Here is an 18,074-nt window from a genome sequence, read left to right as displayed (position 1 = left end):
CCGAGTGCACCATGTCCTCACTCCTCCCCCCTCCCTCCCAGCCTCCTGAACACTGTGAAACAGCTGATTGCGGCAGGGGAGAGAGGGGGACGCATTAATTTGCAAGGCCTGCTGGTGGGTGGGAGGGACTAGGGCACTGCGGGGAGCTGGTGGGGGGCTGCTGCTGCGTGCTCAGCACCCACCATTTTTCCCCTGTGGGTGCTCCAGCCCTGGAGTCAGTGTCTATGTGGTCTTGTCCTCAAGTCTTTCCCCCCCAGCTCATCACTAGATGTCAGGGGTGAGTTCATTGAGACCCTGCTTATAGCTGGAAAATATCCTCTTCTCTGAGAAATATACCTGTGTGGCTGTTGTGTCAGAAACTGGCAGCAGATACACCGGCACATGTTTTTAAAAAACATACTTCTCTCTCACTACGTTGCAAGCCTACAAAATGTTGCCACAAAGGCATCCTGGTTTTTTATTTTGAAAAGGTGGTCCCCCGTAGCTAAGCAATGAGATCAAACATGCTGCAATTTCACAGTGGGAATCGGTGGACTTTCAAGAGCAGCTTTAACATTATCACACGTGCATCCTTTATTGGCAGTCAATAACACTGGCTTCCCTTGCTTTATCCACAGCACAGAGACCTTCCCAGCCAGTAACAGAGAAAGCCCATGAGTTGGAGAGGGCAGTGAAAAGCGACTCCGTCCAAGTGTTCAGATTCATGGCAATACAGTCATGGCCTGATTTTCAGAGCACCCACAACTTGCATTGAAGTGAATTTCCTGTGGATGTTAACTATTATTATTTATTATTTGTAGTGCCAAGGAGCTCTATGGACAGGACCCCGTTGGGTTAGGTACTGTGTTCTGCAGAGTGAGCTTGAGCGGGGAAGGTAAAGGAGAGGTCATCAGTTATTGCCATAAAAACTGCTGTTTATATGAACAACTTCACAACCTGATCCAGGTTGCAAATTCAATCTGCATTTCCCAGTAGGAACAAAATCCAAACAATGACCAACCCTATTAACAAGGCCCCGCCTACACGATCCCATTTATCTCTTTGCGTCTCAGAGGCAGGAGTGGCACCAGGGTTTTTGGCGCTCTAGGCAGGGGTCCTTCTGCGTTCCTGGTCGTCGTCGGCAATTCTGCGGCGGGGAGGGGGTCCTTCCGCGCTCCCGGTCTTCGGGGCACTTCGGCGGTGGGTCCCGGAGCGAGTGAAGGACCCGCCGCAGAATTGCCGCCGAAGACCCAGAGCGCGGAAGGACCCCCTGCCGCCGAATTGCCGCCAAGGGCGGCAAAATGCCGCCCCCCAAATCCTGGTGCCCTAGGCGACGGCCCTGCTCAGAGGTAAAGTTTTGCTATCAGTTAGGGAAGCATCATTCTTTAAAAACAGGGGCAGCAAAGACTTTTCAGTTTCTCTGTATTCAATCACTCTGACAAATTTGGCCATTCTATTTACTGTGTGTCTTATACAGTGTAACATACTGTAATTTGCCCATATATATTATAATCAGCTGTGAAACATCGATAGTACTTTTATGTCAAAGGTACTGTACAAATATATATTACATTACACAATAAATACCCAAATGAAATGGAATATTCTAATGCTAAAGAGATGGGCCTGTGAGAGGCATGGAGGATGGGCAAGGTAGCTTCTCTCTGCTCCCCAGTATTTGTTGTGAAGTAGACCTTGATTTCTTCCTGAAAATTAGGCTGTTCATATTTTATTTCCCTGAATCTTCATTCACTTCCAGCAGCCCTAGATTCTGAAAACCTCAGATTATCTGAAAACAGTTATTGTTGGGGCAGGGGAAAGTATGCAGCAAAGCAATACCATAGTTGCATTCTTTGTCATGTTAATGTTCATTATCTTCTAGACATGGCTTAATTCCAGCCTCTAACGATGGAGAATGGTGCGCCTGTACCAACATCTCAACCCCTTCATTGCCACCTCCCCTCTGCGGGAGTCACGGTGGGCAGTGGCAGTTATTAGGTTAAGAACATGTTCTACGTTCTTTTTTCTGAATATAGCAGATTGGATGTACAGTAGAGAAACACTGGATCTGAGAGTTCTCCATGTCATATATGAGGACTGATGCAGATCACTACAAGTCTTTCTCAAATGCTGTAATGTGTTTATCCAGCTTTAGCAGAACTCACCTCTTTCCTTTTACACAACTTCCAAGATGTCAAATCCAGGCTCTGGTGGTTTCCTGCCTTAATTATTGCATTCTCTTCTTTGCTGGTGTTTCCTTCTTCCAGTTGTATCCCTCTTATCCATCCAAAATGCAGCTGTTCAGATTATCTCCCTTCCCCATCTCTCAGACAATGTCTCCCTGCCACTTGAATCTCTACACAGACTTCCCTTTTTCTGTATTAAGCTCACGGCTCTGCTCCTTCAAAGTCCTTCATAATTCTGACCCTGTTTACATTTTTCCCCTTGTATCAGCATGGAGGACAGAGATTTCCATCCTCTGAATGCAACAAATTTAGCCCTTAAAATAAACATTCAGCTCCAGGGATTAAATTCAATAGTAATTCAATTTCCCATAGGAATGGATGACAAAGAGCAGCATTCCTCAACAACCCCATCCCTCTCCTTAGCACTCCTCCCAGGGTAGGGGTGTTAGCCATAAAAGCAACCACAGAGAGATGGAGGTGTGGGAGACATTTCCCATCATCCCAAATTTTTGCTATGCTGTTGCTGTCTCCCTCAATTCAGATGTAGGACTCATGCATTCTCACACCCAGTTCCCCATAGCTTTTCTTATGTATCATATTAGTTATGTTATTCTGGCAGACCTTTCCGCTCAGGTCATTATATTCTGCCTTGTTACATTTCCCCCAGTAGTTTTAATTAGCTAATTTATTCCTCATGATAATCTCTTAAATAGGCCCCTGGCAAATGACCATTGCAAGTCACCCAAGAATTATCTGCATTATACTGGTTGGTGAAGGAGAGCTTCTGTTCTCCCAGTCGCATAACACAAGAACAAAGGGACCGTTCATGCATGAAATTGAAAAGTGGCAAGTCCAAAACAGCTAAAAGGAAGTACTTTTTCACACAATGCATAATTAGACTGAGGAACTCATGGCCACATAATATCACTGAGGCCAAGAATTAGCAAGATTCAAAGAGGGATTGGAAATTTCTATGGATAACAAGAATACCCAGCGTTATAATTACTAATGCTAAGAAAAAATAGGAAGGGTTATAAAACCTTATGCTTCAGGATTTAGCCAATCTCCATTCAGATCTAGGATAAGAGCTTTAAGAGAGGCAGATTATCTTACATATACCTACCGCAGGGTTTCTCACATCTTCTTCTGAAGCATCTAGTGCTGACCACTGTCGGGGGCAGGATACGGAATGAAATTGACCATGAATCTTTCTGATCTAGTGTGTCAATTCTTAAATAATCCTTAAAGAAATACAATATATATATAGAGAGAGAGAGAGAGTCTGTAAAGCATCTTGTAATCTGGTCCTTCTTGTTGAAAAGTATAAAAGCAAGGCAAATGAATGAGCTAAAACAAGATGACAGGTAAGTGCTTTCATTTGTTTTTACCGTGATGATGTTCATTCCACCCTATTCCTTTCCCCTCACACCCTTTGTACTTTTTATAGAAGGAAGATGATGAACACAAGTCTATATCTGCCAAGAATGAGCAGCATCCATCCTTTTGTTCCTGAAAAACACGGAAGAACTCAGACAAAAAATTACCCCTTCTACAGGTGACAACCGTGTAAACAGTATTATCTCCATCTACCACATCATCAGACCAGACCACATGCACGTAAAAGGATGTGTTATCAAAATATCTATAATGGTGACCTTAAAAAAAGCGAACAAGAAATGCTAATGGTTTTCTTGTTATTTTAGAAAGGGACTTTTTTCTTCTCCGTTAGAACAGAGAGCTTCCTGGAGCAAAAACAAATGAAGCTGCTGTCTTTATATATTAGTTAAAGAACGATTTAGCAAAGTTTCTATCATTTCTATTCAGTTTTTCAATTAATGAGAATTAACAAACAGTACTACTACTTAAAACTTTTAGCATTGTGCATGTTCAAAGGCTGCAGCATCATTAATAAAGACAATGTTCAAACACCCCATTGAAGAAGATAAGGATTATTAGCATCATTTTACAGATGGGGGAAAATGAGGCAGAGAAGTGACTTGGTCAAGGTCACATAGTAAGTCAGTGGAAGAGCCAATATTAGAATTCAGGAGTTTTAACTCTCTTTTCTGGGCTTGTTCTTTTACATCTTGTTGCCTCTTGGTGGCAGAAGCTGCTCCTTATTCTCAGGTGGTTCCACTTTCTAGCTCCTTCTGTTCCCTTATTGCATTCCAGTGTTTATTTTTAATCTTTCAAGAATGAGTTTGGGACTGGCCAGTGCTTGGATGGGGCACCTCAAAGGAAAATTCAGGGTGCTGCTGGGAGTCATACTGAGGCATTGTCCCCTGTTAATCAGTACTGTTGCTAGGTGATGCTGTGCTACTGAAAATGCCGTGTCTCAGAGATGATAAAAAAAATGAAGGCTTGACTATATGTGCTCATTATATTTGCCGTGATTCTTTTCACAAAGAGTGGGTATGACCTGGCCAAATTTTAGTTGGGGTGATTATATACTACTTGTCAAAAAAAATCACCTTCTGAATTGAAAAGAAGAACTTTTTCTTAATCCCCCCTGCTAAAAACTATTTTATAGTGAGGCTGGTTCACACTGGCTGACACATTCCACACCAGTGATGGGTGAATGATCTTTACAGATAGTGCTCTGGGATCCTTCTGGACTAAATGCTCTAGATAAATAGTATTCTACTAATCCAGGGGTTCTCAAACTGGGGGTCGGGACCCCTCAGGGGATCACGAGGTTATTACATGGTGGATCGCGAGCTGTCAGCCTCCACCCCAAACCCTGCTTTGCATCCAGCATTTATAACGGTGTTAAATATATAAAAAAAGTGTTTTTAATTTTTAAGGGGGGTCGCACTCAGAGGCTTGGTATGTGAAAGGGGTCACCAGTACAAAAGTTTGAGAACCACTCACTAATCCATATCTTCTTTACTTTCTTACTTTCATCCCAAAACTGCCACACTCTGTTCTTTTCACCAGAGCAGATTATCAAGAGACTGTGGGACTCCCATCAGAGATCAGAATGAAATCTAGCCTGACCCGTTTCAAAACACAATGCAAAATCCATTTTTTCCAAACAAAGCAGGGGGGAAAAATCATACTCTAGATATTAGCAGCTGAATCAAAGACTGGGAAAAGCCAAGCTCATTTGAAGCAAAACTTAATATCACGTCAGGTGGCTACATCCTGTGTTATCTTGGTGGGCTCCTAGATAGACAGCCAAGTAGGGCAGAGATTGTCCGATTATCCTTCTTCATGTTTCCATATTGCATTATAACACTTCTTCCTGTGTAACACATGAACATATCTACACATCATATCTGGAGTATTTTCCCTCGGAAACCTTAAAAGAGCTGACAAAACATTAATAAACGAGGATGTTCATTGCCTATGGTGTTTATTAGTCACAACAAACATTTTGGGTTTTCCACTCTTGCGCACCATGATAACAGCTGATCAGGGTTTTTTTTAACACCATTTTGCACTGCTGTAGACATTGGAAGGGTAACAGAATGTCCTTGTTGTCAGGCGTTCAGCTGTTCTGTCCTTACCAGTAAATTACATTTTAAAAAACTACGTTAAAAGAACATTAAAGTCAGACACTCAGAAGTTAGGAAATGCCAGATAACCTTAATTTGTCCCTTTTGTGTGTGTGCATTAAGATACAGTCTTTAATGCTATGATCTCATACTATTTTTTCTATACAGCCCCTTTCCTTTACTTGCATCGGCTTTAATTATCCACATGTGTGTAGTATGGCTCTGCCTTGGGGAGCTGGTTCCAAAATGAAGCATGCAAACTTACCATCAGGTGGGCCATGGCAAGGAAAGAGGGATTCGCACTGCTAACACTGCACTGTTGTGTGAGAGTCCGGGGTAATTTTCAGTCCTGATCTCTCGTTTTCATGGCTGAGTGGGCTGCAGAGGCAATGTGCTTAGTCCAGGAACAGGGAACAAGTAGGAAGCTTCATTTAAAGCACTGCATTTGCAGCCTCCAAAAGTAGCCCCAGACAGTTCACTTTGTCTGGGAGGACAGTGGTGATGAAACAGGGTCTGGCTGTAATGTGAGGCTTCCTAAGGGACAGAGATGGCCCCCCACAGATATCATGGTTGTCATTATGGACTGACCTCAGCCAGGACCTTTGGCAAAAGCCCCACCTACTTTAAGCTAACAGAGCCAACCAATCTACTGTCAGTAGTAGGTGTTATTTCTGCTGAGCCCAGCAACTATCGGGAGATGTGATCACAGGCCCTCAGCCAGTGCACAATTACAGAAGATAGACTTTGCTTGTGGCAAGCGAAAGCTGACTGGAGACTTTCAATCCCGAAGTGATCTCTGCAAGGCACAGCAGAGCAGACCAGGAGTATTTCTGCTCGGGAGTGGACATGGTATTGAAGTGCTCTGAAGTCCCAGAACAGGCTGTTCAAGTCACTGTAAATCATTGCACCTCAAATGTTTTCACAGAGTGAACCTTTCTAAAGAGGTCCTCTCGTGACTGCCTCCCCTTCCACTCTCAATCCTGATCCCATGCCTTCCTTGAGGCAACTATGCTGTTTGGTTACACAAAAGAGTAACATTAGGACAGCATTAAGGAGAGGAGACAAGGTACTGAAAACTCATTTGAATGCAAAGGGTGCTGCCAACCAGTTACATCACCCATTTTGTATCTGTCCTGTAATTTCCTCTCTCTAGATCTACAATTCCATTTAGTAGCACCAACTGCCCACAGACCTGACTGCTTTATTGTCCCTAGTTTAGTTCTGCTTTCCTATGTGTTTGCTACACCCCGAGTTGTAGTGTCCTTGCCACATTTGATCACGGCTGAATTTGCACTAAAGAAACACTGGAAAGAGAAAGCCCTGAAGCAGCAACAAAAGGTGAAGAGAGGTGGTTGGGTTTTTATAGTGACGATGTCAAAAATGAGTCTGGTACCCCTAAAACAGTCCTAGGCTGGCTACACCTAGCAGGAAGTGTCACTGCTTGAAGCCTGACAGATGCTTCCCCACAGTGTGAGAAGCAGCTCAGTGAATCATTTGTAGTCTTGAGCCCATTGCTATCCTTCAAAACACCTTACTGGAGGTAATTAACCAGCTATTGGACTTCCCTGACCTATAATTTCAGATTGGAAATAAGGCATACAGGTTCAGTTGTGAGAGTAAGTAATCACTGGAACAATTTACCAAGTCATAGTGGATTCTCCATCACTGACAATTTGTATATCAAGATTGGATGTTTTTATAAAACATATGCTCTAAGAATTATTTTTAGGGAACTTCTATGGCCTGTGTTATATAGGAGGTCAGACTAGATCAGGGTTTCTCAACCCAGGGGTTGGGACCCAAAATTGGGTTGCCAGAATGTTTCAAAGGGTTGCGTGCCAGCTCCTGTCCCATGGGTCTGCTTGAGCTCACCTCCCTTCTCCAGGCACTGCAACCTCTGGGGTCCCAGCGCCGCTCAGGGTTGGCCCAGCCGCCATGACGACGGGAGTCCGGGTAGGCCAAATCTGAGTGAGTGGCACTGCCACCCCACGAGCCAGGTCACAACTCCACTCACACAAATTTTGTCCAGTCAGGGGGGATGCGCCCAAACCTGAGTGGCACTGCAACCCTCGAAGTTACAACGCCCAAAGCAGAGAGCCAACCCCAGCCAGCCCCACAGCAGAGGAGCTGCAGGAGCTGCCACTGTGGGATGAGTGCCTGGCAGGACCCAACACTCCCCAAGGGGCAGGACCTGAGCAAAAACACCCCAGGGCCTCCAGACTATTTACTGGGTCGCAACAGGACATAAACATTTACAAATGGGTCCTGAGCCCCAAAAAGGTTGAGAACCACTGGAATAGATGATCACAATGCTCCGTTCTGGCCTTGGAATCTATGAATCTATAATGGATAAAACAATCCATTTTAAATATATATTTGTCTGCACAAAGGAAAGACTCTTCTGGTTTTTTTACCTGATTGATGAGATGTGACCTTTATACTTTCTGCTTTAATTTTCTCACCATAACAGCTTCCTTCCTGGAGACCTCGGCAGTTTTCTCACACAGACCTAGGGAGTAAGTGTAACCATAAACAAGAAACCATACAACTCAGTCTAGCTGAAATAGTGGGGCAATGAACTTTCTAAATATGTCCCATGAATGGCAGACAGCTGCTTTTGGAAATTCTTCTTATGTTTTAACATAAAAAATCCTCAACGTGTGTATACTCCAAAAGCTTTTCTCCTAAAGAGCAAAAGCAGTAACGCAAGGGCCCCCTGAGAACTAAAACGTATCGAATGCTATCGTTTGGTAAACGGGCTCACTGACTAAGCTTAATTCTTGGAACCCTTTGTAACAGTTTTATGAAGCGGTAAATTCAGAGCTGAGTAAGCACAGCTAAGTCAACCAACAAGTTAATAACAACATAAATGTGTACAGCTGAAACTCATCATGTCCTCATTCAACCGGTCTCTACCCAGAAATATATAACAGCCTCTAGGAATGACAGATGGCTCAGTAAACTGTCCCAGGTCCTGGGTTGCAAGTGGTAGAAAGATTTAATCCAGCATCGTCAACCAGGAGACTCACCAATACTTGGGTGTCATAAATTAAATAAAGATATCCCATCTCCTAGAACTGGAAGGGACCTTGAAAGGTCAGCATGTCCAGCCCCCTGCTTTCACTAGCAGGACCAAGTACTGATTTTGCCCCAAATGGCCCCCTCAAGTATTGAACTCACAACCCTGGGTTTAGCAGGCCAATGGTCAAACCGTTGAGCTATCCGTCCCTCATGATGTGCTAATAGCCAGAAGTGACATAGAATAGTAGAATATAATATACTGTAGTTTACATGTGGTACATGTGACCAAATGAATTATTCCTCTCTTAAAATTTTCCATACTCTCTCAGTATCTAGTCACTGGTTAAAAAAGGATGTTATATCCCGGACAGAGTGTACTCTCTGACTGGCTCATTTCTGTAGCAATATACAGTATATGATATTATGTTATATTGAATGGTGCCATCAGCAAAGTCTTGGATGCAAAGTCAGTCCCCGACCTTGCTAAAGCCAATGGATGTGCCAAGAATCCTCTTTCAGACTCAACATCAGAAGCAGTCAAGCCCCTTTGTCTAGTATAAAGAGACAGCAGATAATGTGGGGAACTAATGATCACAGGCCACGTGTGACACATCACCTTCATGTATCAGAGGGGTAGCCATGTTAGTCTGGATCTGTAAAAGCAGCAAAGAGTCCTGTGGCACCTTATAGACTAACAGACGTATTGGAGCATGAGCTTTCGTGGGTGAATACCCACTTCGTTGGATGCATCTGACGAAGTGGGTATTCACCCACGAAAGCTCATGCTCCAATACGTCTGTTAGTCTATAAGGTGCCACAGGACTCTTTGCTGCTTTTACATCACCTTCATGTTGGTGCACATAACAAAATTCATGTGGTGAGGGTGGGGCCGAGGGGTTCGGAGTGCAGGACGGGGCTCAGGGATGGGGCAGAGGGTTGGAGGGCAGGGGTGTGAGGGCTCTGGCTGGGGATGCGGGCTATGGGGTGGGACCAGGGATGAGAAGCTCAGGGATGGGGGAAAGGGTTGGGGTGCATAGGGGGAGGGGTCCAGCTGGGGGTGCAGGCTCTCTGGTGGGACCAGGGATGAAGGGTTTGGGGTGCAGGAGGTGCTCCAGGGCTACAGCGAGGAGAGAGGACTCCCCCCAGCTCTCTCTCCCCGCAGCAGCATCTGAGCTGCAGGGGAGAGGCACCACTCCCCCCTGTGGCAGCTCCAGGGCTGGGGCTGCGGGATAGGTGTCCCGCCCCTGGCAGTGGCAGGTCCAAGCCAGGGCTGAGTTGGGGCCGGGGGAAGGGGAGGGGAGGGGCGCCCTGTCTGCAACAGGTCCGGGCTGGGGCTGGGCTCGGGCCGCCCCTCCCCCGGCTACGGCAGGTCCGGGGCTGAGTTGGGGCCGGGGGAGGGGCGCCCCCAGAGGCGCCGACTTCATGGGTAATCCAGGGCTGGATCACGCACAGAGAAAAATTAACGGGTGCTCCTCAGCATCACTCACCGGCAGCCAATCTCCCCTCCCAGCGCCTCACACCTGCCGGCAGCCCCGCTGACCAGCTCCTCCTCCTCCCTCCCAGCACCTCCCGCCCGCTGCAAACAGCTGTTATGCGGCATGTAGGAAACTCTGGGAGGGAGAGGGAGGAGGCGGGGAAGAGGTGTGATGGGGGCAGAAAGGGGGCGTGAAGAGGCAGGGTGGGGACTTGGGGGAAGGGGTGGAGTGGGGGCAGGGCCTGGGGCAGAGGGGTGGGTCGAGCATCCCCCACCCCCAGCTAGAGGAGAAGTCGGCGCCTGTGGCGTGCCTTCCCCCGACCGCGGCAGGTTGTGGGCTAGGTTGGGGCTAGGAGAGGTGTGCCCCTCCCCTGGCCGCGGCAGGTCAGCTGGGTGGGTTCCCTGAGCGCCTGCGCAGTGCTAAATAGACTGCTGCGTGGCCGCACACCTTACAGGGAACTTAGGCCACGTGGCACATCGGAGCGAAGCTGTGTAGATGGAGAGGCTTGATTGCAGCCTGTGTGTGTTGGAGGCAGAAATCCTAGAGAAGGAGTGTGACCTTGAGTACAAGCAAAAAGGCAGGGCTTCTTGGGTACAGAGACAGGGCTTCTTGAGCAGACTTGGGGATTTCTGAGTATGGAAACTGCCTGGTGTTGTTTATTTCTACTGTGTTCAGAGAACAGGACTTGGTACATTTTTTATAAAAAGAAAAAAGATTACACCAAGAATATACCAGGTTTATATCATCAGTTTCTCTTCCTATTCTATTGTCTGTAGGCTCTTATCACTACAGTAGTATCTAGTCCTCTTCCAGTAGTGTATTAAGCAATGTGACTAACATCTGTCACATGTTGTTGGTTTTCTCATTTTCTCCCCAGGGGGAGAAGTGTGTGCAGTGCTGGCTGTTCAGGCTAAAGGGACAACAATTACAAAAATAAAACTATTTCACAAGAAAGATTTCCAGATTCCAAATCCAACCCCTCAAGGTTAGGAACTGCCACATTTACACTTTCCTCTCTATCTCCAAAAATAGGTTGCAAGAATCTTTTATGGAGAGCGTTAGGCAATCAAAATATAGGGCTCACTACCCAGCTCTACCTGTAATAATAACACATCCCACAGCCTGCTCAGTATATGAAACTTTAAACATACAAAAAGAGTTTTTAAGGTGGACCCCTGGCTTAGCAGATAAGTCTGAGGAGAATAGGTTGAAAATCAGGCCTTTTACAGCTCTGCTCACAAGACATAGCCTCATAAAAGTCACTCACTTGGTGTTTAATTTGCACTGTGAAAGAGCAGCGGAGACACTGTGGAAAGTGAATGAGGAGAGTGATGGGGAGCAGGAGGCAGATTTAGGGGTTGCGTGGAGATGGGGAGAAGGACGAAGGGGTAAGGGGATAAGGAGCAGTGGGAGGCAAGGGATTTCAGTGTAGGAGGGTGTGGCACTATGTACCTCAAAGCAACACGCTATTCACCACAGTCATATAATTATGGTATGTTTCGTACAAAGTATGCCTTGTGAGGTATCATTTTTAAAGCCTTGATCTGTTGAACATTAATATCCTGTTGGATTGTATGTGCTACCATTGTATGCGAGGTTATGACATTTTGCTATTTGTGTGTTACTGAAATATGTTGTGAGGTTGGGAACACCCACAACCAGCCTTTCAGGTATAACAATGGAGTAGCCAGATGCCCTGATGGCCCATTGAAGGGAATCCACGCTCCCAGCAACCACGTCAGAGACAGCACGTATACAATGGAGACTGCTTGACCCACAATACAGCAAAAGATCTTTCCAGCAAGCTGGAAGAAATTATAATAGAAGGGGAAGTGACATCATCACTTGGCATCACTCCCCCCACAGCTCAAAACCTGAAAACATGTCTGGAGGACAAAGTCTTTGAACTGGGGAGGGTGGTCCCAGGCTGGAAGGCAGTTGCAGCCTGTATATTGAAGATCTGTGACCCGTTTGTATCATCTATCAGGGTCAGACACTGCTTTATTCAAATCCTGTTTAGTTTATAGAACTCAGACTGAGAATTTACTTTTATTTCTTAGTTAACGAACTTTGATCTCTACCCTTACTACTTATAATCACTTAAAATCTATCTTTCTGTAAAAAGAACAGGAGTATTTGTGGCACCTTAGAGACTAACAAATTTATTAGAGCATAAGCTTTCGTGGACTACAGCCCACTTCTTCGGATGCATACAGAGTGGAATAAATATTGAGGAGATATATATACACACATACAGAGAGCATAAACAGGTGGGAGTTGTCTTACCAACTCTGAGAGGCCAATTAAGTAAGAGAAAAAAAAACCTTTTGAAGTGATAATCAAGATAGCACAGTACAGACAGTTTGATAAGAAGTGTGAGAATACTTACAAGGGGAGATAGATTCAATGTTTGTAATGGCTCAGCCATTCCCAGTCCTTATTCAATCCTTTGTTGATTGTGTCTAGTTTGCATATCAATTTCAGCTCAGCAGTCCTGTCCTCGCTTACAGACAACCCCCCAACCTAAACAAATACTCACCAGCAACCACACATCACTGAACAAAACCACTGACCCAGGAACCTATCCTTGTAACAAAGCCCAATGCCAACTCTGTCCACATATCTATTCAAGTGACATCATCATAGGACCTAATCACATCAGCCATACCATCAGGGGCTCGTTCACCTGCACATCTACCAATGTGATATATACCATCATGTGCCAGCAATGCCCCTCTGCCATGTACATTGGCCAAACCGGACAGTCTCTAAGCAAAAGAATTAATGGACACAAATCTGACATCAGGAATCATAATACTCAAAAACCAGTGGGAGAACACTTTAACCTGTCTGGTCATTCAATGACAGACCTGCGGGTGGGTATATTACAACAGAAAAACTTCAAAAACAGACTCCAATGAGAGACTGCTGAGCTGGAATTGATATGCAAACTAGACACAATCAACTCAGGATTGAATAAGGACTGGGAATGGCTGAGCCATTACAAACATTGAATCTATCTCCCCTTGTAAGTATTCTCACACTTCTTATCAACCTGTCTGTACTGGGCTATCTTGATTATCACTTCAAAAGTTTTTTTTTTTTCTCTTACTTAATTGGCCTCTCAGAGTTGTTAAGACAACTCCCACCTGTTCATGCTCTCTGTATGTGTGTATATATATCTCCTCAATATTTATTCCACTCTGTATGCATCCGAAGAAGTGGGCTGTAGTCCACGAAAGCTTATGCTCTAATAAATTTGTTAGTCTCTAAGGTGCCACAAATACTCCTGTTCTTTTTGCGGATACAGACTAACACGGCTGCTACTCTGAAACCTATCTTTCTGTAGTTGATAAATCTGTTTTATATCTTACCTAAAACAGTGGGTTTTGGTTGAAGTGCTTGGGAAATCTCAGCTCAGTTTACAAAGGCTAGTGTGTGTCCTCTCCACATCGAGGAAGGGGTAGACTGGGTAATGAACTTACATTGGTCAGCTTCTGACCAGGGCAAGACAGTACAGTTCTGGGGTGCAGGCTTGGGAGCTTGGGGGAATTGGCTAGAGACTCTCTATTGTTAGTTCATGAGTGGCTGGCAAAGCATTCATATAACTCAGTTGGGTGTGTCCCTGTCTGTGGATGTCTGTGTAAGTGTATCAGCTGATTCTCGCCTGCTGGACTTCTCTCTGGGGCAGAGTTGGCTGCTCCCTGTCCCCCTTCCCCCCCCCCCCCCCCCACAGGTTATTAAAAGGGCAGATTGCCCTGTTACAGAGCCTTTCTCTCATCATTTCAGTGGTGGGCAGGGACATCCAGACCCCTGCTTTGCAGTGCCACAATCTCCCTCAATCTCAACATTTTATCCAAACCCCTTTACCTAATGTCCTTTGTAAGCAGCAAAAAGGCTATCTTGGAAGGGTGGTTACTTCCTCATTGATCATTGTCACAGCAATATATCTACTGCCAGCTAAGAGTTACAAGGCTAACTAACACAAACTGCACTTGACATTTTCAGCCACCCAAGGTCTCTGTTACTTCCAATATCAGGGTTAGTGAGGTAGGGTTGGATATTTTCATATCGTTGTGAAATCCCCACACTTGTAGAATGTGGGGACTCTCATGAGCCTGCACGGGAAGGGCTTAACAGCAGATGGCTGCCTGAAACGGGGAGCTCCCTACCCACCTGCCAGAATCCACCTCCATCCATGTTTAAAGGTAAAGAGAGATTTTCAAAAATAACGAGAAAGCTGCACAAGGGGCTGCCCCTATTGGCATGGCCGGATACGTAAAGGATTTGTACAAAATAAAAGAAGAAATACAGCTAAAATCAGGAAAAAAAAAGATGGGCCCTGTCCAGAGCTCCCTGTGAGAGCTGATGGGTAAAGAGAAGAATTTCCAGTGCTGCTATTAACCAGGGAATGCAGAATGAACTGAAGGACTTCAGAAAAGTCCCTCCTTGGCGAGGTAAATGACTCAGTTAATGTAATTCAAGAGTTTGGTCAGAAAAGAAATGAGAGTAAAAGTTTTGGGGTTCAAAACTACTTATTTAATTGAGGAAACAATCTCTATGAGAGGCAAAGCTATGATTTGCCTCTGTACAATGAAGTAAAATAAATCTGTCCACCAACACCATACGCTATGGATGCCTTCACTCAGATTTCACACACTTTGGCAGTGGGGTGAACTTTCAAACTCACAGAAAATATTTTCATAGGAAGACATATGTTCGTACTGTGTGATCGCCTTGCAGTAGTGCATTAAGCAGTGTGACTAACATCTGTCACATGGTGATTGTTCTCTCATCCTCTCCCCCAGGCGAGAAGCATGTGCAGTGATGTCTCTTGTTTTGGTAGGATTTTAGGGGTTTGTTTTGTTTTAAGATAAAAAATCATCTCTCTCTCTCTCTCCCTATGGAGGAGTGTTGAAGAGAGACCCAAACAGACTTCATCTGGAAAAAGGGGCCCTGAAGGAAGATTTAAAGCAAGTAAAAAATGAGGGATTCTTATGGCTCCACAAGCAACACATGGGGTCAACTCTGAGGATAAAAAAAAATATCTAGGAAAGTTATAAAGTGCATGAAATCACAGAAGCATAGTCCCTCTGGTGAGTGTGCAAGGAGCTGGAACTATTATTCCATGATCCTGCCAAAAAGAAGCAGGCCTGGCACCACTAAGTAGGGAATTTCCAAAGTGCTCTGGCTTGCACTTATTCATCAAGGATTGCCTCAATGGTAGATGGTTGGTGGAAGTCCCCACAATGCTAGTTCAGTCTCAGAAGATGAATATGGAGCACGATGCGGTCCCTGAATAGTCCCTTTTTACCAGCAGCACTTTAAAGATACTCATTGTTCTCTTGGTCACGTCATATACAGTTTTATCTATGACAGGCGATTGACCTTGGACTGTAACTTCCTGGCCAAGTGTAAGCACATTCCCATACTCCATTACAGCAAGACACACCATGAGGCTTTGCACTGTGCATTAGAGAAGGAGGAGCTGGTATGAAAAGGGACATCACCTACCACATGAGGGAGCTCTGACTTATCCTCAGCTGCAGTTCACCAGAAGCAGCAGTCACTGCAAAAGCACTATACTTTGGAATGGCTATGGGAGGTCTCTGGCAATTAGGTTTCATAGCAGAAGATATTAATGTGGAATCTTTTATTTCAACAGCCACCACAGCTGACTACTAGAATAAAATTTAAAAAAAAAATCACACACATTTCTTGGTCATCCTTTAGAGTAAGATTCCATTTGTTAATGGCTTATAAAGGGTTAATGATTAATAGATGTTACAGACATCAGTAATATATGGTTATAAGCACATCAGTAGAAGGTGTTATACATGTTTCTAAGCAATCTAGAGTCCTGTTGGATTCTATAACAATCAATTAATCAGTTATTAAAAGATACATTAATCCTTTAGAAACCATACAGAAGTGGAACTTTAATATAAAGTGTGTCCTATTTATTAACTCCAACTTCTCTCAGGGGAGTATGTCAGAGAATGATTCCCACATGGCACCTTGATTTGGAAGGAGTTATATTCCATCTATGGTTTTCCATGAGAACACAAGGCATTCTAAGAATGGGAACAGGACATCTTCATTCCCAACTGGCCAGCCCTATCAACGGATGTTTATTCAAATGGACCTTCCAGTACTTTGGAAGTTCACCCATCACATGTAGAAATTACATTTAAAAAGAGCCATAAAAATTGGCACTGCAGTTTTCCAAGTGTTCTTCTTGCTAGCAGAAAAACACCACTGCAAAGCCAACCTGACATGTCCTGGGGGTGCTTTTCCTCCTTACAGTTGTAACTGACAGTATGGTATATGAATTCAGTTATCACACACCAGAAAACCAGGTACCATTCAGCTCCTGTCCTAGTGAACAGAGTTTGCTTTTCCTCTCCGTAGTTAAATCCAAAGGGACGAGGGTGACCAGATGTCCCGATTTTATAGGGACAGTCCCAATTTTTGAGTCTTTTTCTTATATAGGCTCCTATTACCCCCCACCCCGTCCCGATTTTTCACATTTGCTGTCTGGTCACCCTAAAAGGGACAATATTTTTCCATTTGGTAGGTAAGTGTCCAAACCTGACAGCTAAAGCTTTTCCCCACCCTTTCTGACCGACAATTGAAATGAAGCTGAGGGTGCAAATAAGAGCCACCTACCTATCAACCACTTCCTACACACCACAGCTAAACTGTATCACACATCATTAGTTTCATTCTCTCGCACAGCTCTAGACAGCAAAAGGATGATATGCTGACCAGAGAGAAATGTCCTAGCTGTGCCCTCCAAATGGCTATCCCTTTTTCTGTCATAGTGCAATCGACAGATCATTGATTTACTGAGTGAAAGCCCCTTAACCTTTTAAAAACCTCCTCCCCATCAGCGTTGTGTCGAAAATACGTGACCAGGTTACATGGAGCTCGTTTTTCTTTTCTTGTGGGGCTTGCTCAGATCCGGAGAGGCAACTGGACATGGAACTGGTAAGAGATCATCGCTGCTTTCTGGAAAGTAAAACCAGGTTTACTATTGCTTGGTTGCTCTGGCGTAGGTTACTGACACGTTGACTGCTTTAAGGTAAGGCAAGAGGTTAGTAGATTAAAGGAACTTTGTATTCTAAGGAAGCAAGAAAAATGTGCCCACAAACCATCAACTGGAGACAATCCAGAGTGGGACCATTACCTGTTTTGTCTGAGTAACATATGACTCTTCTAACCCATCACTGGAACAGTGGGCAGATCAAAGGAATACTACGCACTCTTCTAGCACAAATAGATCTTTGATTTTTTTTCCATTTTGCATGAAACTTTAGGAAATATAAAAATAGAAATTGAAATGTCAATAACCTCCTCAGATAACTGGCAAGTGACTTTGGTGTACTTGCTGGTAGCGGATATATAATCGAGGTTTGCTACAGATGTGATTAATACCAATTATGCTTTTTCACCCCTTTAATAAATGCTACCTATTCATTCTAGAAGAAATTAGATTAACCGTTCACCACGCACTACTGGTTTATATTAGTATTACCTGTTGGGGTATTCACTTACCCTAAGACATTGGCTGAACTTGAGGAACAGATTGGTAATATATAAGTAATTGGTATCTTTGTTTGAGTCTGAATTAGTATGTTTGAATGCAAAGATGTCTATACATTGTAATGTCAGTACCTATGATATTTCTGTTCTAAACATCACAAGTATTTCCAACTTCAGAGGTAAGAGCCGGGTAAGAAATTCAGAAAGAAATTCTTTCATGGGGAAGAAACTCTGACAAACTGAAGACTTCATTGCTAATTGCTCACATCCAGCACTGGGTACTGAAATTGTACCAGAGCAATTGTAATTTTGAGAGGAGATTGTATTGTATATAATGGAACAACTTGACCTGGCTGTTGCCCCAATCTACT

At 44.4% G+C, this 18,074-nt stretch overlaps 1 protein-coding gene across 1 annotated transcript in view; it reads left to right on the top strand.

The window, feature by feature from the left end:
* Positions 1 to 16,865: 16,865 nt before the first annotated feature.
* Positions 16,866 to 18,074, top strand: part of IL2RA (interleukin 2 receptor subunit alpha) — a 30,660-nt gene continuing 29,451 nt past the window's right edge. Inside the window, exon 1 of the mRNA XM_005291939.3 lies at positions 16,866 to 17,148. Within this exon, the coding sequence (XP_005291996.3) occupies positions 17,082 to 17,148 (67 nt within the window). The 5' untranslated portion in view covers positions 16,866 to 17,081. The remainder of the gene's footprint in view (positions 17,149 to 18,074) is intronic.

The sequence above is a fragment of the Chrysemys picta genome, chromosome 1 (genome assembly GCF_011386835.1).
Source record: "Chrysemys picta bellii isolate R12L10 chromosome 1, ASM1138683v2, whole genome shotgun sequence".
Taxonomy (NCBI): Eukaryota; Metazoa; Chordata; order Testudines; family Emydidae; genus Chrysemys; species Chrysemys picta.
Note: the sequence above shows the minus strand (reverse complement) of the source record. Positions and strands in the feature narration are given on the sequence as shown.